The sequence below is a fragment of the Salvelinus sp. IW2-2015 genome, linkage group LG34 (assembly GCF_002910315.2).
Source record: "Salvelinus sp. IW2-2015 linkage group LG34, ASM291031v2, whole genome shotgun sequence".
NCBI classification, from domain to species: domain Eukaryota; kingdom Metazoa; phylum Chordata; class Actinopteri; order Salmoniformes; family Salmonidae; genus Salvelinus; species Salvelinus sp. IW2-2015.
The window spans coordinates 781689-806977 of NC_036873.1; the positions used below are offsets into that span (position 1 = coordinate 781689).

Sequence of the window (25289 nt, forward strand, 5' to 3'; positions counted from 1 at the left end):
CACGTTTTTAACATCTCAACGGGTCTTACGATGTCAATTAAAATAATAGGCCTATAGTCTTATTATCGTTCATCACATTTTATAATTACACGCGTGCTAAAACTTGCACTGCAGGTGCGTGTAGTGCGCATCCATTCTATGCGGAATTGTTCTCCGTTCTTAAATTGTGCAATGGCATGAAATGGGTGATTTGTGTAATATGTAATCGAAATGGGTCAAATATGGAAGTAATATAATGTTGATTTGGACGATAGAATATTAGGGAAAGTAGTAGGCCAAATTGGTATGGGAAAACAATAAACCACATTTCGGTGAGGGGAAGGTTGTTGCTCCGATATCAGAGGGAAATTACTGGGTGTAATTTTAACTATTCAGGCCTATAATCTATTGTCACGATACACCAAGATGAAATCACTAGGCACAAAAAGACAAACAAAAAGCATTTCCTTTAAGACAAGTGAATATGTTAAGAGGTTTGAAATGTGAACAACTTCTAGCCTATTAGACTGGAGAGAAAAAATACTGAAAATCAGGAAAACAAAATATGCTATTTTATGAAAGAAAAAAATATATTAGAAATATTGTACACTCACTGAACATTCGATTTATCTCGTTAACCTGATTATCACACACCGTGTTGAACCCGCAGCCTGGAGACGCGCTTTCTAATAAAAATTWGGCTTTCTTGTTTGACGCATAAATGTCATAAAACATCAGTCAAAAATTGCTTGATATACATAAATTAGCAATTCACTAGAAATATGCAAATGCACGAAGTCCAATAATGCATACATACAATAACAGTACAGCATTTAAAAAACGTATTAGTTACATTGTCAAAAACGATTAAGACATTAGTGCTAACGTTTATAAAGTAGTATCAAGCCTCATTAACTGCCATAGAAAAACAAAAGGGTTCCAAATTGATGCCATTCAGACATGAAGCGAGCAAGTAAATAAACACTTCCCTTGCCAGGTATCCAGCATCACTCAATGCGCAACCTATTCTCMTTCTAAATATTTCCATTTTATATTGTGCACGTGCACACCTGGGGGAAAGAAAGGCTAGGTCAAGGCAAAAGAGACACAGCTGTCTTTAAAACGTATTAAATATACTTCGTAGAAAAGAGCACAAATTGTGTACACGAAAAGGAACCGTTTATCTTCCTATATCTCGACCTGGGAGCAGAGGCTCCGCGTGCAGGATGTTGGAGAGCGAAAGTGTGCCTCTCGTGAAAGAGTGCTTGTCGGAGAGGCCTCTGATTGGCTGGTTGCACTGACAGCTCCGCCGTTGATTGCAGGAGGAGAAGCCCGACCCCTTTCACTCTTCTAGGGGACCATTCATAAACTACACAAGTCCAGCTCGCACAGCTGAGTGTGGACAACAGTGTGGCAAGGTAGGAGAATAACGCGTAGTTTTCACGTTCAACCGAACAGACAAGGAGAGATGAGTGGTCACGACCAGAGCTTTATCCTTTAGGGTCTGCAAGCGCGAGGACACGGACGGTATTATACTGTACACTGAGCCCACCCCATTCTGGGGCTGCCTACTACATATGACTTGGACTGATATTTAGTAGCCTATTACGTTGCATCCCTATCGGTTTCCTTCCGAAACTGTCTGACGTCCATCCGCTGTGTACGCAAAAAAAGTTGAATAATATATTTTTTCCATTGCTTGGGGAAGAGCGTTTCGCCTCTGGCTTTACCGGTAAGCATTGGATCCGTCAACGTACTGCGACTCCCCGGTGTACAGCCCGGACCTCTGCCCAAACATGATCGCGACGCAGGCAAAGCTGGTCTACCAGCTCAACAAATACTACAGCGAGAGATGCCAAACTCGAAAAGCGGCCATTGCAAAGACTATCCGGGAGGTGTGTAAGGTAGTGTCGGACGTCCTGAAGGAGGTCGAGGTGCAGGAACCCCGGTTCATCTCCTCTCTCAGCGAGATAGAGGCGCGCTTCGAGGGGATGGAGGTCATAGCCCCCAACGAGTTCGAGGTGGTCCTCTACCTCAACCAGATGGGAGTGTTCAACTTTGTTGATGACGGTTCTCTGCCCGGCTGCGCTGTACTGAAGCTGAGCGACGGTCGCAAAAGAAGTATGTCTCTCTGGGTCGAGTTCATAACGGCCTCGGGCTACCTTTCCGCCCGGAAGATCCGCTCAAGGTTTCAGACTCTGGTGGCGCAAGCGGTGGATAAGTGTAGCTACCGTGACGTGGTTAAAATGGTAGCAGATACAAGTGAGGTAAAACTAAGGATCCGGGAGAGATACGTGGTTCAGATCACCCCTGCGTTCAAGTGCACAGGGATCTGGCCTAGGAGCGCTGCCCAGTGGCCCATGCCCCATATCCCCTGGCCTGGTCCGAACCGGGTGGCCGAGGTCAAGGCCGAGGGCTTTAACCTGCTCTCCAAAGAGTGCTACTCGTTGACCGGGAAACAGAGCTCGGCTGAGAGTGACGCCTGGGTCTTGCAGTTCAGCGAGGCCGAGAATAGGCTCCTGATGGCSGGATGCAGGAAAAGATGCCTCTCGGTCCTGAAGACTCTCCGCGACCGTCATCTYGAGCTACCCGGTCAGCCACTCCAGAGCTACCACATGAAGACCCTGCTRCTGTATGAGTGTGAGAAACACCCGAGAGAGACCGACTGGGACGAGTCCTGCCTCGGAGATCGAATCAACGGAATTCTGCTGCAGCTCATCTCGTGTTTGCAGTGCCGCAGATGCCCCCATTATTTCTTACCAAATTTGGACCTGTTTCAGGGGAAGCCACACTCGGCCCTTGAAGCTGCCGCAAAGCAGACGTGGAGACTGGCGAGGGAAATCCTCACTAATGCAAAAAGTTTGGACAAATTATAAACTGTCATATTGTCTGATTGTGATACTATTGCTATTTAGGGCCGAGGTGACGTTTTGAGATCACTTCAGAGTGGAGGAAAACGTCATGATCTTGGGTTCTCCGAGCAATGTGAAACAATTGAAATTAAAAACATGCAAACAAAAAAAACTTTTACAACGGAGTGAAATGGGACATTGCCATTCAGAGAGAGAGAACGTGAAGGTACATTAACTAAATGTAATACTTTTTGTTGTTGTTTTGTTTATAAATGTTTTCACAAAGTGAATAAATGTTTATTTAAAATTATATGCACAAAATCTTTAAGTGAAAGAATAAAAATGTAGCGTGCCAAGTTCCAATTTTTCATTACTGACCTTAAACTGAAATGTTAATAAAACTAAGAAAATTACATTACAACTTGGCCTTCCTTGTGTTTGTATACATGTTTTGAGAACTGGCATTGTTTAGTAAAAGTAATACAAATGTATATTTACTAGATAAAGAGGATCGTGAAATCAATTCCTGTGTGAAAAACAGAATTAATGTGCGTAAAAAAGGAATGTTAATACAAATACATTTACATATGGCAAATCTTGGGCCTAGATTCATTTGATACAAAATACGAGTGCTGCATTATTATGCATATCAAAGAACATACATTAACTTTCGTCTTGGAATAATTAATATACCACAATATAATTTAGTTCAAATTGATGAAAATTGTTTTAACAAAAGAATAACGTCTATTTAGTCGACAGTTTGATGTCGATAGGCTATATGGCTGCAAAAATCATATTTAAACACACCGGTATGCATGTCTGTTATTACTGTTTATTAACTATTGGGGAGATATGCAATTTCTTCGCTGAATTATAGCCTGTGGATAAAGAGAAACACACCACCCACTTGTAGTAGGCCCATTCACCAGAATAGACCATTGCTAAATTCAGGTTAATTCATTTGCCGTTTCAACAGAAAAATATTAACGCATGGAAATCAAAACCTCAAATGTTGATTAATGAACTTATCTGTTATTATAACTAGATTGTGATTATAACTGTTATTGTTGTTATTGCCAATAACCCTGGGCGCAGACTGCTGAAAAAAAGATACACAACTGTCACTCAATGACTAGCCAGGGAAAGTCAGGGCCCATTTCTTAATGAGACCTGATTCATATTGCTTTCTGCTACTAGCGACTAAACACCACGCGGGTATATTGCTTAGTACAGTAGGCTATCCATTAGCAGCAGCCTATTTGGTATATCACTGAACTGTTGAATACAAATAGAAAGAGGATGTTTTGAAATTAATATGAATTACTATAGCCTGTTATTTGGGATATTCAAATGAATCATATAGGCTACATTTCAAAGGTGTCGAATAATAAATTAAAGTAATTTCATGGTTTTTATTCTCAACAAAACTTACCACAACATAAGCCATTGGCCTACACAGTATTYCTGATTCCTGGGCTGTATTTCACGAACAACTGAAAGACCCGAAGGAAGAAGAGCAGGCMTAGTCTTCTCTCTATATCAGGCACAYTGTATTATGATGTGCGATAGACTAACTTATTTTTCAAATGTTTGCTTGTGATGCTTCTGCAGRCTCTGWGGCCTTTGTGTATCGAATCTGCAAAGCAAACAACTGTTTTCAGAGACGTTATGTTGTCAATGACGTAGCCCACTAAACCAATGCAATTCAAGCACGAGTGAAGCTRTMGTTTAATGTTCACGTTCACTACGCAAATACACACACCAAATAACAGCATCATAGCCTATACGGTTGTTATAATCTCAATTATAGAGATTRTTGAGTCTCGATCTACATTTGGATTATTCAATAATTATTTGACTTGATGATCGCAGAAGTCGAGGCTGCTTACAGTCGTCATGCAATAGCCTAAAGGCTTTTAGTCTACGCATGTTCATATTTGGAGTTATTTMCTAAATTCTTATAAAGGCTTTATAAAGCAATTAGGCTGCAGAAAAGCATGACTTGGAGGTGCTGGGGTCAGGGAAGGACTGGGAGAAAGGCCTGAGCCATTTTGAAAGCTGGTTTTACAGAATGACGGGAGGGCCTGCTTTGGATCAATGGAAGTTAAAGCCCTTCCCTTACCTTTGGATCGATCGTCTTAAAGCTGGCCTCTTCTTCATCCACYTCGAAGTAGAGTTCAGACGCGGTGATGGACAGCGTTCCTTTCACCACCACCGCCGGGGCGACCAGCTGTGCGCTAGTGCTCATGTTTACAGGGCCTAGGAGACAGACAGGGCCCAACAACGGCACGGGCCAGAAAGCAAACATTAGCCCGCTTTACAAAAATCACCCCCTTCCCCTCCTCGAGAAAACGAGAGTTTTTTCAAAGGGCAACAGCGTGTAAAAGTAAACATATAAACTCAACAAGGGCACGCACTGACTTTGATGGCTCTTTTTGTCTCCSTGAAAATACCATAACAATATAGAGAAGGCCACATATGCATTTTTAATGAGGGAAAACATTTGCTCTAGGMCAGRGCTGCCAGCCCTCTTCCTGGATATCTACCGTCCTGTGGGTTCAGTCCAACCCTAATTTAACACACCTGATTCTACTAATTAGCTGCTCAACAAGACCTTAACTAGCTGAATCAGATATGCTAAATTAGGGTTGGACTGAACCTACAGGACAGTAGATCTCCACGAAGAGGTTTGGGCACCCCTGGTCTAGGCGATGCGTCGGTTGTATAGGCCTATCTATCAGATGCGAGGTCAAGAAGAAAAATAAATATAATTCTTCTCAATTGTATAATTTCTAGCTTAAAACTGAATGCAAATGATTTGTGTAACTGCAATTTAAATTAAGAATGCAATTTTACATTTCACTATTATTATTAGCACTATTATTAGACCTAATTTCCTTGCTAGATCGAGTTAGATCTAATATGGCGTGTTGAGAAGCACTGAAACCAGAATCACCACGATCTGAACAGTTCCTCTTTAGACTACAGGGAGGGAGAGGTGGTTTGACCCGCTGAGTAAAATAAATTATCAGCATCTGCGTAACCCAAGACAGACCAGCTTTGTCAAAAAATAGAATCAGCTGTCAATCAGGCCCCATTGATTGCGGGCTGGTGCTACGTCTGTTTAATCTCTCATCAATCTTAATTTATGCCAGTATGACAATGAGAAGGCCGCTCGAGGGAGCAACGTGTAAGCTCTTGCCGCTCCTGCCCCGCTCTCCACGTGTGCAGAAGCATTGTATTTGCAGATGTGCCGCGCGGCAGAAAGGGGCTTCAGAGCCCGGCTTGATTTCCCCAAAGCACCCACGTCTTTCCGAAACGGATGGCTATGGAATAAACAGATATGTTCATTTGTTGCCGTCTCCCCCTCCCTCCCCCGTAGCCCTCCGAGCATTGTGAGCATTAGCATGTAATCCGGGCGCGAAATAACATTTTTCAATCACTGCCATGGAGACATTCAATTACTCCTGGTGTTGTTCAGACAGACAGCTGCCTGTACTGGGACGTGCCTCCTGTCTGTCTGTCTGTCTAGTCAGAGGAGTAGGAGACCCACATGACAATTTCCACTTCATTTCAGAATCCATGTCACTTTAATATGTATGGGATCWCCCCTTAATCCTATTGTCATCGTGGGCGTTGTGTTTTCATATAATTGCGATCTGAGCGCATTTATATTAGTCTACAGTGGGTGAACAAGTTATATTGGAAAGCCATGATGTGGGGAAATTGAGGATTATATAGGATGCAATCCGATTAGTAACATAACTAACAGGCCTATAGGAGTTCCAGGTATAGGGAGCCACATTTACATCAATATGGGTGTGAGATAATTGATTTAAAGTGGATAAGAAATTGGACAGCAACGTCATTTTATGTGTTTGAGTCTTGTTAACGGCAAGGCCTACAGTCGATTTGATCTCAGCATATACTATTTATTCGACATGGATTCATATAGGAAAACTGCACATATAGAGCAATCATAAACAACTAAAGACACAGAACATGTTTAAGGGCCATAGTGCTATTCTAAAATGTGAAAATAATACCGTTTAGCTAAAAGCCGTGCACCTATACACTATGCCTAATCATAAAATAGGCCCACATGGGATGCATGTGTCAAAATATCGCACTTGTCATGAGTACAAATTTGCGGTATTCATTTAACATTTAACATAAAGGAAGTCAGAGGTAGGCTCCAAAATAGAAACGAACCTCGAGGCCAAAACATTTAGACAAAATGCACAGTTCACTTCTTCAATTATAGGCCTATTCTCAACCTCTCAATGATAAAAAAATATATAATAATTACTGTGTCAAAAGCTAACTATGAATCATATTACACAAGCCCGTTGGTACTTTTGTACTATAATTTCATTACAAACAAAWATGCGCTTCGCTTTGAGATATGTGAACTTGTATACAAGCGCCAATMGGACATGTTTGTGTATGTGTTATTGTCCTCTCCTCCCCCAAAGCCAGAGCATCACAAAACATCATGAGACTCCAGGGGTAATGGGAGGCGCTGGGGAGGTTATCCCCCCTTATTACCCGTTCGGGAGCCACGTTATCCTGCATGCGCGCCTCAAAGTACCCGTAGCAGCACCCGCACGCGTTAGCAATGGAGACTCTTTAAAGGCGGGAGGGGGAGAATTCAACTAACCTGCGCTCCCAGCCCCTTCTAAATGATGTGCGCTGGGACATGAAACGGATGAGCTGCATGCGTTACCTGTTAGGTTCTCCAATTCCTTCTCCTCCAAGGATGATAGAGTGTCATCGTCGCCATCCAACAATATCTCACTCTCAGAGTTCTGATTTCCCATCGCGTGACTTCTGATGGACTGTTTGCCTTTGAGGATATCTTCCTCCGGAGCTGAAAGAAGAAAMGYATTTTAAACCGCCATCCAAACGTAATTGTSTTTTTACCAAGTTACTTTTCTGTACAGAGGTTAGTATCCTAACAAGAAACGTTTGAAATATATAGACARAAAATACGCTGCTATTCTGGGCTATGTTTAWTGATAGTTTACTATATCACAGGATGACAGATGTAATATTAAAAAGATCACTGAAAATGCATGGCTATATAACCTATTCATATTGTAGCATATTTAATTGATCAATAATTCGTACTACGAAAGTAAAGTGAATATTCAAATGTCAATATAAATATTTATTGAGTTGAGTTGTCTATTTTGCCAGAAATGTCTTTAATTATTTAGTCTAAGTCTTGACGTTTTGCATTGCAATTCCAGAATGGATTCGAAATTAAATTGGTCAAAATTATTTTGTGACAAAATGGCATGAATAAGCCTGATAAAAATGTAATAATCCTATAATTATGATATAAAGCAATAGTGTATAACTCTAGTGCACATTCAGATGCAACACGGATCTAATGCTAATATGAGTCTTAGTACAATGAAAACTCCATGCGAAAAATAACATCAACATAAAGATGCTCAAGCTGATGGAAACATCAAAACGAGTTTATAAAACAATGATAGAAAACTGGCAACAATTAGTAGAACATGCAATTTTCATATATTATTGTAAAATTTGTAAAGTTATCATCGAGCCATGAACCCAGCTGGAACACTAGCAATGACTCTTGGGAGCCTTCGGGGTTATTGTGAACATGAACGGTTACGTTAACAAATCGGACTCTCATCCCATAAAGCTATTTTCCAATGGCGTTGTGCCAACGCAGGCTAGCTATACCCACATGGCAGCGGGAGTGAGGTTACAACGTCAAAGCGCGACATTGTATCGACTTGTCTTTACTGTATTACCTGAATGGCACTAATCTAAATAGTTAAAATCCAATCGTTTTATTTAATTGATACTCAGGCAATAACGTGTATTTCAGTGTATTTCTAATGCAGATATACAACATTGTATGTAAAGTATAAAATGTACTGATAATAAAATATAAAATTCATTGTTAAAACCCCAATTTGCCTTGCTGTGCCCTTACAAGTCATCAAAACAAAACATGATTCTGGTCAAACCCAATATCCAGAAACATGAGCCAAAGATATTACAACAAAGCAAAAGAGCCTCCAAAGCTTACTGCCTCTCCTTTTTTATTTAAACTTAACATGACTTGAGGTTCCAAAAGGATTTAAGAGAAACAGTAATCTGCAAACATTTACAGAACCCTCATCATGCAGGCCCTTGGTGGGTGTGTGTGTGTGTGTGTGTGTGTGTGTGTGTGTGTGTGTGTGTGTGTGTGTGTGTGTGTGTGTGTGTTGTGAGAGAGAGAGAGAGAATGGTGTGTGTGAAGAGAAGAGAGAAAGAAGAGAGTGTGTGTGTGTTACACTCAACATGGTTTCTTTGCACTCCACTCCAAAACCACTGGACAGTGACCCAGTGGCCTCCAATCTCTCTGAGCAGCATCACCTGACGAGGTTAGACCCTAAGACAATTAGCATTTTTCTCAACATCCCAAACTATAATATATGGACTCCAAAACTGCTGAGAGAGAGCAGAGAGAGAAAGAACACAAGAGAGAGACCTGAGAGAGAAAGAGAGAGAGCTGAGAGAGAAAGAGAGCTGAGAGAGCAAGAGAGAGAGCTGAGAGCAAGAGAGAGAGCTGAGAGAGCAGAGAGAGAGCTGAGAGAGCAGAGAGAGAGCTGAGAGAACAGAGAGAGAGCTGAAAGAGCAGAGAGAGCTGAGAGAGAGCAGAGTGAGAGAGAAGGGTGAGAGAGAGCAGAGTGTGAGAGCAGGGTGAGAGAAAGCAGGGTGAGAGAGCAGGGTGAGAGAGAGCAGAGACAGAGCAGAGAGCAGAGACAGAGCAGAGAGACAGAGAGCTGAGAGCGAAAGAGAGAGCAGAGAGAGAGAGCGAGCGAGAGCAAGCGAGTCTAAGAGAGCTGAGAAATCTCATGTCATGGAAAATATGCAGCTCAATGATATTTAGACTGGTCTTCCTGTAATTAAGTCTCCCCGGAGGATTCTTTAGTTAGCGGCACTGAAATTACTACCAGCTCTCTAATACATACCACATGCTACAATAGTATAGTATATTCACACCGTCCAAGTGAACTGACTGGACAGACCGATGGGCCGGGACGACTTTCTCTTACTGACAGGAGTGAGATGAAAAAGGCAGACATGTGTATTTGAACTTCTGAACATTCCGCCATAAACATGCTCACTAAGTCTCACCCTGAGAAGACCACAATACTCAACACACTAGCATATGGATGTGGAAGGGTCTTGGGTTGTGTTACAACTAAGAAGAAAACACTACTGTGACTACTACTGCTACTATATCAACTTACTAGTTTGCCAATAAATGTTACTAATAGGMTGTGAATGATTTACTTGTTAGTTGTGAATAGTATTATCAGAATTGGTCATGTTAGATTGTCTATTGTGTGCAAATAAAATTCCACAAACATTGTGCTGTTTTTGAAACTACTTTGTAAAGTAGTTACAGCCAGGAGAAGTTAAGAATATAAAAACTCTACTAGATTGTACTTCTGATACATGTATCCCAATATTACATAATGACATAAAATAAAATATAGTATTCTTGAAAACATAATTGATATGATGTATATTTTTGATATATGACATATGTACAGAGAAGTGTTCTGAATGCATGTGTGTGTGTTTATGATCAAATGTGGGAGTGTGTATCAAACAATTAAAATCCATTTAACGCCATTTCAACTTAAAAGTGAAACAACCAAAGCAGTAAAAACTAAACGGCAGTGAAAAGTCTAAACATTTCCTTTAAAAAAAACGGATATTAGGCTATGTCTTAGCAAAATATTCAAAGACTAAAACATTTAACATGTCCTTCAGCTGAAGCAATGTCTCTGTCAACTGTTGTCTACGTTACTTATAATTATAAACTGGGTGGTTCGAGCCCTGAATGCCGATTGGCTGAAAGCCGTGGTATATCAGAACGTATACAACAGGTATGACAAAACATTTATTTTTACTGTTCTAATTAAGTTGGTAACCAGTTTATAATAGCAGTAAGGCACCTCAGGGGGTTGTGGTATATGGTCAATATACTATGGCTAAGGGCTGTATCCAGGCAGTCCGCGTTGCTTTGCGTTGTACTACACCCCCTCAGACCTTAATGCTTAAATATGAAGTGTGAATGTCTGGAGTTTTGTGGATGTATTATAAATAATTCTGAATAAAACACATACACATTTTACAACATATAACAAGCGACAACACAAGCGTTTCTGAAATAAGCCGGTATGCCACAAACAAAATACCCATCAGGTCATGTCACCTAACCCATTCATTGAGATGGAACAGGGGGCACAAACGTGAATAAAACATGTTTCCATTACACTTTCAGGCCCCATTGTTTCTCTAGCCAGAGGTTCAAAATGCTAATGCTACCTTCACGCTATATTAAAGACATGCTACGTTCACGCTATATTAAAGACATGCTACCTTCACGCTATATTAAAGACATGCTACGTTCACGCGTAATATAAAGACATGCTACGTTCATGCTATAGGAAAGACATGCTACGTTCACGCTATATTAAAGACATGCTACGTTCACGCTATAGTAAAGACATGCTACGTTCACGCTATATTAAAGACATGCTACGTTCACGCTATATTAAAGACATGCTACGTTGAGGCCCAGGTCATTCCCCTATTGCCAGAGGTTCAAAATGCTAATTCATATGCTTACATTACTAAAGCTCAAGGCATGCTTGGTCAAGAGCAATTAAATTGTCAGAATTAACAAATGTGTTTTTAACGAGACCATGGCCAAGAGCTGGAGTCATGAGGCGAGTATTGATCTGCTGAACAGAGACATTAGTCTTCAAGTATTTACTCTGCCAGCCACCTCTCCTCCAGCCTCCCTCCGCAGCCCTCCCTTCACCCAGGGCAGGACCAAATCAATCCCCAGAAAGGATGTCTCTTTCCAGCCATAAATACATAACTAGCCCCCTCACCGACCCAACCAGCCTGACCGCCACGCGTCTGCAAGCCGGCTGGGGCTCTCAGAGTGGAAATGGTCCTCAAGGTTCTTGGCTGGGTATGAATGATCACAGTTGTATAGAATCTAAGGATTGTCCATGGCCTAAATACAGGAATGTTTTCCTCCTACATAGCTTACATAAAAAAGATGCCATTTAGGAAATGGTTTACTTATACTTTGTAAAATGCTTATACTTTGTAAAACAAACAATGCACTTTTTTTGCTAAATAAGTTGACAGGAATACAATACTTTTTAAATTCCCCAAATGTTTTTTAAAAATTCTCTTACCGGTTAAATAGGTCTAATTTCTATTCTTGAGCRTCTTTTCATGACTTGAAAAGTGTTGCCATCTCTCTAGTAGCTGGAAATAAATGTTAAATGCAGACGTGACCATGCACTAAATGTTTTGATTGGGGAAAGAGGAGGGTTTTCTCTCTATTTTCCCTGTTTCATGGGATCAGAATAATTACAGCCAGATATGGCCTCTGTTCCGTTTGAAAACTCACGACTGCACTCTCGCCTTGCGCTCCACTTCCGTTACAAATGTCGGGTCGATGAAAACAACAAGAAAGGTTACATCAGAAAATGGACGCCGCAGTCAGGCCTCAAGTCAAAGAGATATTTGAATGATATGTTCTTTCCCCAAATGCAGCAGAGTAGCGTGTGTGTGCATATGCAACTAACAGGACAATACTCTGTAGAGGTATTACCAAGACTGGCTGGTGGCTATTTTTACTACAGTAGTGACTTTTAAAACAAAACACACCCTATATGGCAGAATATGTCCTCCATATGTTGATGAATATATCCAGAGCATGTTTTATATTGACTTATTGATGATGCCCCCTACTAGAGCAGTAAGTCAGAGTGATGGAGAGGGGAGAACAATTACAAGTCACCAACTGATGCTTCAATGATCATATGCCTTCATAATCAGTTCTTCATTGCACTAAAATTGTCAGATGGCGCCAACAGACGTCGCCTTGTGTCTAGCTCCTACTCAACATTCATTGTTGAGGGAGAGCATGTCAGCAAGCATCACTGTTTACACCTGCTGTATCCTGTGTTCGTGACCAAATAAACTCTGATGATTTCAAATGATCTAACATAAAGGGATGAAGGGAAAGAGAATGAGAGAAAAGCAAAAAGAGAATTAGGGAGAGAGAAAAGAGAGAAAGATAGAGAAGAGAAAAACCTAGAGAGAGCGAGCGAGAGAGAAAGAGCGAGAAAGTAACAGAGAGAGAAAGAGAGTATCAGAGTAACAGTGAGAAGGACCACTGGTCCTCAGGTCCCTCCACCCTCCAGCTGCATCTCCACACCACAGACATTACGCCCGTCCCCGGTCCCCACCGGGCCCACGAGGATGCTGGGATTGCCAGACGCTTATTGCTTTTAGATCACATTCTTATTGACTTCTGTCACGAGGGCCGTTTGTCAAGAGGACTGATGTCACCTTTGGGGGGGGGACGGGGGGGACTACCTCCACCCCTGTGACATATTGGAGACATTTTCGGGCCAGAAACCGGCCGTTATTATGGAGTGCAATAGGTTAAGCCGGTAAAAACCAACAGGCCTAGACAGGCACGGCCCTGATCGCTAACCCTGGTGTGACTGGGAATACGTTCTTTAGTGTCTTAGCAGAAACTAGGGATTAGGCTCTACTCTGGGGACTCCTGCTCCTACTTGGCCAATGAATGTGGTAGATGACTAAAACCTTTCTTCACACTGTGCCAACCAGAACCGTACTGTGCTGGGTCGGACATTTCCTTTTCACGTTGTATATTCCAGCATGGTTGCAGCAACCAGGCCAGCCCAGCACAGCCTGGCTTAGTGGTGGGAAAATAGTAGTATACGTTGCTCCCTAGTTATTATCCAAGATATGCAGGATAACGTTTTAGCAGAAAGTAGGGATTAGGGCCTACTCCGGGGAAAACGTCACTCCTACTCTAACGCTAGAGAACATGTGTCCTACGGCCAATGTGGTTAATGGCTTCTACGTTTCCTCCAACCTAGTTATCGCTAAGAATGAGRCGGTGACTATTCAACTGTTGGTTCACTTTGGTTTAGTTGTCCTCATAGGAAGTTCAACAGAAAATCGGGGTTTAACACTTTACATAAACGCCTTCAAAACAGAATCTGCACCTGTTGTTTTTAAAGCAAGTACAGGGAAACGAAAGGATCAATTGAAACCCAATTCCAGTGCTGGTGGTAAAGCTAATCAATACTGTGGGTTTTATCGATACCTCTGTCTTCTAGGTAACACAACAGTATTGATGTCACCGTTTCCTTTTAAACAGAACACGATCCTTGACTTGCTTTTACCACATGGTACGGTTGAGATATTGGTCAAGAGCAACCAAGCTAGTTTGGGTTTCTCTCTGCAACACACACAAACAAGACGTACTGTGTAATTAATAGTCCTGATAATTCCAAAATGATTAATTTCACCTAAACTAATTAGCCCTCATATAATATTCACCTTCAAAGAAATACCTAATTATTCCCGTGAAAGTTAATGTATCTTTGMTTGGTGACCTTTAGCCAATTAAGATTTGACATCATAAAGAGGCAGGTTTGTTAATGGGCATCAACACCGTTGKTCCTCCTCACCTGGCTCTCTTTATGAACATAATGACATCTCTGAGCTGATCAAACTGAATGCATGTGATTCTGGCACTGTAGCTTCAGTGTTCTTTTTTAAAATCAAATCAAGTACAAGTCATCCCCTGAGATGGTGGGAAGGTTGTGCATGATGCCATGACTGGGAATTTAAAGCAGGGAAAATAACATGGGACAAAGGTAGTTGAGGTGGGATACCGACTGGGATTCAAGTGATTTATATTTGTATCATTGTACAGCTACAATACTTACCTACTTAGCCTAAATCAACATTCCACCCTTTAAATTAGTGAGCCCATATTATTTGAATTGCTGCTATACTTGGTGTCAAATTAAATATTCAAGAGAAAAATGAAGATGGAAAGAACGGAAGATCCCAACTGCTGCTTTCTATCAACAAGTCAAATGATAATGCATCATGGGAAAATGGGGAGAAGACCAACCAAAGGGCTTGGTGCTTAGGAGTCAGGGAGRCTTGACATATTACTTACCATTAATGCCAGGCACCACTGTCATGCAAGAGCAAAGAAAAGGAAACAAACACATTTCACATTGCTACCACTGAAGGTTCATGCCAACTCAGACATTAAATAACTGAAAGGGGAGAAATTCTAAGTAAAAGTTTTGGGATCCAGGAAGGGACAGGATGTGAGTGTGTGAGGGCCTATTGGAACACTGCGTACTAACATAGCTAACACTAATGGGGAGGAAAGTTAAACAGTTAACTGTGTAAACTATTTAATTCAAATTAGGGTGTGCTTTTTCTTATTTTTTTTTTACTGTTTCTTGTGGTACAATAAAACACTTATGGCAACTGTAGTGCTAATTTTTATTGCCGTGGACCTGCTGCCACAGGCAGGCACAGACACTCATGGAGGGTGTGAGCAAAGGACGCTGGGTATTGAGCGAGGAGGGCTGACTGACCGTGTTCGGCTGCAGCTTTGAGCGTGGCCTTCGAGTGAGTGGATCCGAAGGGGTTCCTGACGAAGCGCCGGCGCCGCCTCAAGTCGTCCTCCCAGTAGTCGAGGCGCCAGAACTCCCGAGGACGGCTGCAGGGGAACAGAGGTAGCACATGTGTTAGCAATTACAGAACAGCGTGGTGGTTGCCTATAGCCCCAGTCACAGTGCAGAGTAGCGAGGCCAGCAGCAGCATAAAGACGGCCTTGTTTTGCTATGCTGGGTGTCTTTCTTCCCCCCATCACACAACAAAAAGAACACAGTAGATAGACTACCTAAAACCCTGACCTTGAAAATAGCAATATTTTCTCTCTCTCTGGTGAAATGAGCACTAAATACATTATGGTGGAATGAGCAGCTGACAGAGTGATCAGTTTCCCCACACTCCGATGTGCTCCCATTCCAGGCTCATTCGGACCCAGCAGGGCACCTCGGCTCTAGCCTCTCTACCCGGGTAGCAGGCGAGTGCCCGGGCTGGTCCCAAAACGCCATTACAAAAACAGGGAAGCGGGAGAGGGGTATGGCATTACCAATATTAATCAATGTCCACAGGCCTCTGTCATCTTTCTTCCCAATTTGCACCTCCTCCTTTACCCAGGCCTGGTCAGTAGTAAATCATTCAGACTAAAGTTCTGTCCCAAATAGCACCCTATTCCMTATGGGCCCTGGTCAAAAGTAGTGCACTAAATAGGGAATAKGGTGCCATTTTGGACAYATAYCCAATCTYAGGGACTTGGAAAGTGTTAACTTTTAATGAAGAGTCACAACCACCACACAGTTGTTGTGTACATATAGGCAATAAAATATTAAAACTCAAAAAGGGATTTAATTTAAATTATATTTAAAAAATATTCATTACTTTTCTTTAGGCACATCACACACAGCATAAGGAGGCAATACATTTCTTCCCAACATTAGTGAGGTGTTTTTTTTCTTCCACCCACCCCTATTGAAAAAAGCTTGCCTAATCTAAATAACTAATTTACTGCTCGAGAAGAAATAGCCGGTAATTTGTCAAACTAAATTACGCCAAATGTGTTCCATATTGCGCGTATTATGAGGGAATGTTTTCGGCGTTTAAAAATGAAAACACAAGGGAAGAACACAACATAATCTCTCTAGCTCAGTAGGGGGGGAACGGAGGCCAGACACTTCCCTTCCTAACCTATGAGCTGGGTTCACATATTACATTTACTATTAAAGCACTGAGAAAAACAACTGGTCTAAGACATGTGCATGCGTGTATTTGGGTTATTCTTAAGGTTGCATTAGGGTTGGTGTGGCTTCAGCCTCTAAACAGCTCAGTGTATTGATTTATAGAAGCATGRTGAGATAKAAATCTGGAAACGCACGGCGCTGCGTCAGAAGGGTGAAGAAGTATTCGTGCGCAACAATTTTGAGTCTCAWGRGTCTRAATACTTATGTAAWTAAGRTATSTWTTWTTTRTAGTARTAMATTTGCAAAAATGTCTAAAAACCWGTTTTTGCTTTGTCATTATGGGTATTGTGTGTAGATTGAYGAGGGGRAAAAAACAATTWAATCAAYTTTAGAATAAGGCTGTAAMGCGTGKAAAAAGTCAAGGGGTCTGAATAGTTTCTGAATGCGCTGTAAGTCAGTACGTCCACGGTGCTACGGGAGAAGTGTTCTAGTATAACAGGGCCTATTCCACCTGGCTATATCAATCAGGACGATAGCACCAGAAGCAGCCTCTAGACAGACAGCTCTTTTATGTCCTGATATTTCACTGGCTGTCTGCATATACAGTATGTTAATCCAACAACGTACAATATCAAAATGATGGGGGTCGCAGAGTAAAAAAAAAAAAGTCTAAATAGCAAGCGAACGTAATCCACGTGAGAACGGTGAGGCGAAGAGGCAACGCTGTAGGGAAAAGAGGAAACAATAGCACAACACTGGAACATATAGTCAAACACATTTATAGCTTGAACACCAAATGAGTGTTGACATCAGACCTTGGCGAGGTGGAGTGAGATGTGTGTGTCCGTGTCAGCGGAGGTACGAGGGAGAACCAGAACCCTCTGTGTGTGTGTGTGTGTGTGTGTGTGTGTGTGTGTGTGTGTGTGTGTGTACATGGTTATGCATTAGGGCTGGGAATATCCAGGGACCTCACCATACCACATTATCACGATACTTAGGTGCCAATCCGATATGTATTACAATTCTATATCGCGATTTTATTGCGATTTGATGTTCCAAACATATTGCTCACMATATGTCTGCTGCAGAGAGACWAGAGAGAGAGCCATGAGAACACGAGTCTTGAYCAGTCAGGAAAATAAAAGTGCTGACAAGATCTTGGCTCCCTATTTAAAAAGAAGATGGCGAAAACGTATGGGGAAAAATACTGGAGTTTTGGAGCAGGTACAGCAACTAGCACACAAAATAATATTGTGATACTGTCAAAATAATCGTCAAAATAATATCCCGTTATGTAACTATTGATTCCCCCATCACTATTACACTGTGAGTGTACTTGTGTGTCTGTACGTCACGTGTGAGTGTTACTTGTGTGTCTGTACGTCCATGTGTGAGTTACTTGTGATGTCTGTACGTCCACGTGTGAGTGTACTTGTGTGTCCGTGTACGTCACGTGTGAGTGTACTTGTGTGTCTGTACGTCCCACTGTGTGAGTGTGCTTGTGTGTCTGTACGTCCACGTGTGGTTACTTGTGTGTTGTCTGTACGTCCACGTTGTGAGTGTACTGTGTTCTGTACGTCCAGTGTGAGTGTACTTGTGTGTCTGTTACGTCCAGTGAGTGTACTTGTGTGTCGTCGTCCATGTGGAGTGTACTGAGTGTCTGTACGTCCACGTGTGAGTGTACTTGTGTGTCTGTACGTCCATGTGTGTGTTACTTGTGTGTCTGTACGTCCATGTATGTGTGCGCGCGTGTCTTGCATGCATGTACACGTACGTGTGCGGTGTGTGTGTGTGTGTGTGTGTGTGTGTGTGTGTGTGTGTGTGTATTGGAGCTAGTTTGTTTGATCTTGGTCTTGACTGCTCCTGTAGCTGCTCCAGTCAGGAGCCCGGGGCTCCCCACAAAGCTTCAGGCCGACCCCAATAATTACACGGGGCCTCTAAAAGGGGAGGGCTTTACACAAGAAAATAAATACAATTTTGAGCCAGGTGCTTTAAGACGTTTCTATGAGCCAGGTGCTTTAAGACGTTCTATGAAAGCCATTAATTACTTGATTTATCTGAATGAATGAAAAATAAATCCTTCTCTTTCTTTCCTTCTCTCTCACACTCTCTCTGTATCTTCATATCTCTCTGTCGTTCCCTTTCCCCCTTTATCGCACTCTCTTTTTATATCTCTCTCTCTCTCTCTCAGCCTCTGGTCTTTTCTGGAGAGAAATAGAGAAAGAGACTGTCTTCAGCTCCCGTGTTTGTGTAAAGCCGAGGCAGTTTATAAGAGACACATGGGGAATAGCAGACAGCACAACTATTAATATTTTACAGGCAAACATTCTAAAGACATAAGCAAAGAGAAGATGTCAAGGATCTCTCATTAAAAATGTATTTCGCTACTAAGGAGCTTGAAGACGTGATGAGGAAACCGGTGAAGAGAAGAAGGGAAGGAGGAGGGATGGAGTAGTAGGTGGAGAGGACGAGTCTCTCTGGTGTTCAGAGGAAATGAAACAGAAACACAGGGCAGAAACCAAAAAAGTCCCACGAATAATAACGCTCCTGTTTGTTGAGGGCTTAGTGTGAACGTGGGTGTGAGGATACACGAGTATGTGTGTGTCTAGGAGACATTGGAGTGTGTGAGTCTCCATCCAGCAGACAGAATGTGCAGGACCTGATTTCCCTCCTGTCACAAAGGGCCAGGCCTTGTTGCTGTGTGATAGTCTCCCTACCCTAATTACCACTTCATCATCCTGCCTCACACAGCATTCATCTAGGAAAATGATTATCAAGCCAGTCTCACACACACACACACACACACTTCATCCTCTTACAAGGAGGTTTCCTCCACATCCATCATGGGAGGACGTATTCGGTAGTGGGGTTGTAATATAGTCGCAGTGTTAAGGAACGATCTCCACCGCTTGCCGTGTCGTGACGGCACCACAACCAGGTTCCTAATGAAGGGTCTTGGATGGGCGTCCGCCCGCCATCCACCCAAGTACCTTGCCAACTCCGTCGCCAATCAATCCCCCATGGAGAACGCCGYTGTATCACGGCGGGAAAAACGATGTGACACGCGCCGTGCATGTGTACGCTGAGAGAGTTTCTACAAAGATGATAAATAATTCAGGGCTCGTCCATCGTGTGACGGGCTGCGCTGGCAGAATAACGGCAGCACCCATTCTTCAAGATGACAACAATTAAAATGACAAAAGGCCAGCGCCGCGGCCTTTTACACAAACCACTTGTGTAATTAGTAATTAGTTTACTCATAAAGGCCTCGCTCATTAGAGCCTACTGGGGAGCGTCTGTTGTCTTAGACGGAGTGTGTGTATGCCTACGCAAGTGTGTGTGCACATGCAAGTGTGTGTGTGTACAGTGCCTTCAGTATTAATACTCTCCTGAAATTTCACATTTTGTTGTTTTACATCCTGAATTCAAAATGGATGAAAAAATGATTATTTTAACCCATCTACACAGAATACCCCATACTGACAAAATTAAAACATGATTTTTGACATTGATATACAGAAATATCTCATTTAAATAAGTATCCACACCTCTGAGTCATTGCATGTTAGAATCACCTTTGGCAGTGATTACAGCTGTGAGTCTTTCTGGGTAAGTCTCTAAGAGCTTTGCACCCCTGGATTGTACAATATTTGCTCATTAATATTTTGAAAACTCTTCAAGCTCTGTCAAGTTGGTTGTTGATCATTGCTAGACAACCATTTTCAAATCTTTCCATAGATTTTCAAGACGTTTTAAGTAAAAACTGTAACTAGGCCACTTCGGAACATTCATTGTCGTCTTGGTAAGCAACTCCAGTGTATATTTGGCCTTGTGTTTATTGTCTCCCAGTGTGTGTGTTGGAAAGCAGACAAACAGGTTTTCCTCTAGGAGTTGCCTGTGCTTAGCTCTATTCCKTTTCTTTTTATCCTGAAAAACTCCTTCGTCCTTGTCAATGACAAGCATACCCATAACATGATGCAACCACCCCCATGCTTGAAAATATGAAGAGTGGTACTCAGTGATGTGTTGGATTTGCCCCAAACATAAGGCTTTGTATTCCGGACATAAAGTACATTTCTTTGCCACATTTTTTGCAGTATTACTTTAGTGCCTTGTTGCAAACAGGATGCATGTTTTGGAATATTTGTATTCTGTACAGGCTTCCTTCTTTTCAATATGTAATTTACCTTAGTATTGTGGAGTAACTACAATGTTGTTGATCCATCCTCAGTGTTATCCTATCACAGCCATTCAACTCGGTAACGGTTTTAAAGTCACATTTTGGCCTCACAGTGAAATCTCGAAGTGTTTTCTTTCCTCTCCTGCAACTGAGTTAGGAAGGACACCTGTATCTGTGTAGTGTAGTACACCATCCAAAAGGGTCATTAATAACTTCACCATGCTACAGGGGGATATGCAATGTCTGATTTGTTATTTTTATTTCTACCCATCTATCAATAGGTGTCCTTTGCGAGGCATTGGAAAACCTCCCTGGTCTTTGTGGTTGAATCTGTGTTTGAAAATACTGCTCAACTGAGGGACCTTACAGATATTGTATGGGTGGCGTACAGAGATAATGTAGTCATTTTAAATTGTAAACACTATTTAACAGTCCCTGCAACTTATGTGACATGCTAAACACATTTTTACTCGTGAACTTATTTAGGCTTGCCATAACAATGGGGTTGAATAATTATTGAGTCGATACATTTAAACTTTTATTCGTTTGTAAAAAATTAAAAAACACGAGCAAAATTTGTCAAATATATATATATTTTCAGGCTGTAACACAACGAAATGTGGAAAAAGTCAAGGGGTGTGAATGCTTTCTGAAGGCACTGTGTGTGTGCCTTCAGAACACACACACACACACACACACACACACACACACGTGTAACTATGTTTGTGTGTGTTAAGGAGCACTTAGCAGAGTGCTGGATCCCTCTAAATGCTGTTTAATGTAGACCACATTGACAACCGATGAGAAAGCGGGCCAATAAGACATTTATGTGAGGTAATAAAATATAATTGTTTTTTTCTGTGTGGCAGTAAATGTAAGTTTACCAACATTAGAAGAGGATCTCAGCCTCTCTCCTTTTGTGTGTGTGTCTGTGTTGCTTTCACTAATGAATAAATGGGTGCAATCAAAAGAAATATCACTATGTGCAATAAATYAAAACACCATAGCATTAACAGACTGTGGAAAGAGGTTTTACACAACCTTTAAAACTTTAAAGCCAACTAAATTGTCTGTTTGSATCAAAACAGAACACGGTCCAATTGGACTTGGCATGGGGAGGGTGACATAATAAACAAATAGTTTAATTGTAGCCAAGTGTTTAGTGATTGGCAGCTCAGTGAGGGCTGGCTTGAAGTCCAGGATTAATGAATCGCTTAGTTGGACAGACAGACTGACTGACTGGAGCTTTGGAAGGAGTGGAAGACGGACAGACGACTACGTTCTCTAACAGTAGCCTGTCCACTAGCCAGGACTTCCTGTGTATCGCCACAGAGGACAACAGGGAGGGTAAACAGGGAGTAAACTACACACAGAGTCATCTAGCTAAGAGACTGGGTATCTAAGTATGGCCTAGTACTGAACACAAGTGCATTGCTATGTCTGCCGGGTAGGCCRAAGAAAAGAGGACTGGAACCATGGGAAATATGCCGTTCCTGCTGTCCAATTTCTTATTCAGTATGCCCTACCCTTGGACTGTTTCTACATGCATTTACTGTAGGCCTGTGTCTTATTTAAAAAACATAAAATAACATTAGTCTTTCAAATATGTATTTTATGGAGGCCCACCATAGAAGAAATACAATCGTTTATAATATCCACTTATGGTTTTAAACGTTTGTTACCATAGAAACCCAAGGTTCAATGCAGCCGTTTTTATCTCAATACCAAATCATTTCTGGGTAACAATGAAGTACCTTACTGTGACTGTTTTAAATTAAAATGGTCAAAAATAAACAATAATAGCTTCTTAGCAAAGAGTAATTCATCAAGAAGTTTGCTAGGACTCTCTGGGAGTGGTCTGAGTGGGAAACTGAAAATCCGCTGTTATTGGCAGATTTTCCTGTTATTGGCACAGGAAAATCAYGTTTTTGACTACAATGGGCCTTTAATAAATGATACATTCATGAACTTGTATTATACTGAATAAGCATGCAGTTATTGACTTATGTTTATAAATGAGACAAAGAAATGACAGTTAATGACTAAAATGCCACTACTCACATATAATGAATACTATTTAAGCACTTAAAATCAATCAATACACCATGGCATGCAATTACATTGATTTAAGTTTGACATTCATGTGCACTAACAGTTCGTGATTAGTTGATTTATTCTTATTTGATCAAATAATGTACACTCAAAAACAGAGAAAATACATCGACTTTGAAACGCTATCTWTGGAAGTACAGAGGACAAAGACATTAACCTCAATTAATTAATTTATGACAAATAAATAAATGGGAATTTAAGGCGTTGTGTATGAGAGCCAATATCGCTTATCTCCCCTTCTCAAACCTCAAACACGGGCAGTTAAAACATGGTAATAGATTCTCTCTGGAAGCCACTGAAACTTTGATAGCACTCTTATTTCAATGCCCAAATTGTTCTTTTTCTGACAAGGACAAACGATAGTCATCCATCAAGATCCAATCAGACCCCGCCAAACAGGAGCAGGATGCGTCGCCCAAGCTCTTCCCAAGCTCTTAAATGCTATTTGCGTTGCCTTTGCAATTTCTTTATTTTTGGCCTCCGGTAATGGCTGAATTATGCAATTCTGCTCCAGTGGATATGGATGTATTCATTACCTACCAGCAGTGACAGATGTGTGCATGTTGTCAAAACTAAAAAATATGATGCTTTATCGAAAAACACAGACTATACCAATATGTGGACCGCATATATCATTTTTGTTGTGTTTTTGAAGTAACATTGGTGTTTTAATATAGTTTTGTTTGACTTTGGACATTTTGTGTGGGTAATGAAGATTTATTGTGAATCCTAGATAGATTGTACATATTATAGTCGGTGGCATAAGAATATGTTCTCTCTGTAAAATAGCACATTACACTTATTTTGAACATATTTCAACAGGTTAAAAACAACAGGGTGGTTCCTAACAAAAAACAACAAACAACATTTTGGTTAATATTTCCCCCTCTTTACACCCAGCCCTCTCCTCTAAATCTCCACACCTCCCCTGGAGGAAGAATATAATTAGGGTGTAATTTCCAGACCCTTTGTCGCAGAATTACACTGAGCTTAATTGCTGCATTGGGGAGTGCGCGATACTGAGCCTCTCGGTAATTAGGACGTATTTCCATTTTTCATTTTGAGCATTTGTGTGTGTGTGTTGCGCTGTGTCTGCAGCCTCATGCATGGCCACATGGGAGTGCTTTGATCTTAGCGAGCCAGTGATGTTATGGAGAGGCAATATTATATTACGCTCTCTCTTTCTCTCTCTTCTCTTGTTTAGTTTTTGTTCTGTGCTCATAAGGAATTAGAGTAGTAATTACATGGAGGAGTGGTAGATGTGTGAAGCATATCAACGTGCTTATTGTTGTCAGGTGCCGTGACGTAGCATGTGATCTGAAAGACCTGCAGCTTGAAGGTCCTCGCTGTTAATTACTCAGTGTGTTAATGTTGTCAAATGGCTTAGTACTTATATGTAGCGTTTGTAAAAACACTTATCCTTGTTATGTTTTGGCGTAACATTTTTGTTTTGATATAGATTCTAGTTTTGATTTAAAACTGTTGGGCATATTCATCCTGTTTTATTTCTAATACTTTCCATTCCCGTATCCAATCAGGGATTGATCAACTGTACGCAGGAAATTCAAATTAAGATTCAAAATAAGCAAATGAAATGGTCTGATCCTGTCTAAACAAAAAGAACGAGTGAAATCCCATCATGATGAAAGTCGTTTAGGAGTTAGATGGATGCGATAGCCTCCTCTGTGACCTGAAGCTACCTTTTGTCAAACACATAACAACATTACAGCAACATTAGGAAGGCTGAATTAACATACACTGCTATTGAAATGGTCTGTTGTACACCTCATTTGACTAGGAAGGACATGCATTAATGCACGGGTACTGTAGAACTCACTTACGGCTTAAGGCGAGCTTTAATCATGGCCATTTCCATAGCAAGGCGTTTGACCCCCTCGTTTTAATTTGGAGCTGGCGCTGTGACTAGCTCCCACCGCTGACACCATTTGACAAAGAGGAAGGGGTTCTCTGGCGCCACAGTCATATGTATGACAAATCCTCAACCTATCCCTCTCAGATTCGTATCAACTCATGGTTTATGCAAATCAAAAGAAATGATCTCGGCGATAGAGGCAACGTTTGAGCAATTTGAGGGGCTGCCAATGGGGCCCTTTGCATTAATGAGAGAAAAGCAAAGGGAGAAATCACACCTCCTCTCTAGCTCCACTGACTGACCCGAATGAGTCCCGTCTGAAGTTATAAATGACTGTTTGTCCTTCAGCAAAGTGCTCTGTGTGTGATGTATGAAATACATGTTGCTGCTCTACGTCCTGTTTCTAATGATAAGGTCATATAGGATCATTTGCATAATCTCTAGCCAAAAGGATCCCTTTTCACACAGGTATATTAATACAACTCACTCACACATCTCACACACATTATTCACCGAGTTCATTTCAGAGGGTGCAAATGATCTAGCCTGGAAATCCTTGATGTTTCACTGTTTTTAATATCGTCAAAAAT

General features: G+C 41.4%; 2 protein-coding genes across 2 annotated transcripts in view; one reads left to right on the forward strand and one right to left on the reverse strand.

Annotated features, from left to right (window-relative positions):
• The first annotated feature begins 1355 nt into the window (after nucleotides 1-1355).
• On the forward strand, nucleotides 1356-3252 carry mab21l2 (mab-21-like 2). The gene has a single exon (XM_024134868.2). The coding sequence runs from the start codon at nucleotides 1776-1778 to the stop codon at nucleotides 2853-2855; it is 1080 nt and encodes a 359-aa protein (XP_023990636.1). The 5' UTR covers nucleotides 1356-1775; the 3' UTR covers nucleotides 2856-3252.
• Nucleotides 3253-4895: 1643 nt separating this feature from the next.
• The window catches only part of LOC111958301 (lipopolysaccharide-responsive and beige-like anchor protein), a 226055-nt gene continuing 205661 nt past the window's right edge, over nucleotides 4896-25289 (reverse strand). Inside the window, 4 exon segments of the mRNA XM_070437145.1 lie at nucleotides 4896-5093; nucleotides 7561-7704; nucleotides 14911-14928; nucleotides 15344-15468. Coding sequence (XP_070293246.1) covers nucleotides 4939-5093; nucleotides 7561-7704; nucleotides 14911-14928; nucleotides 15344-15468 — 442 coding nt within the window. The 3' untranslated portion in view covers nucleotides 4896-4938.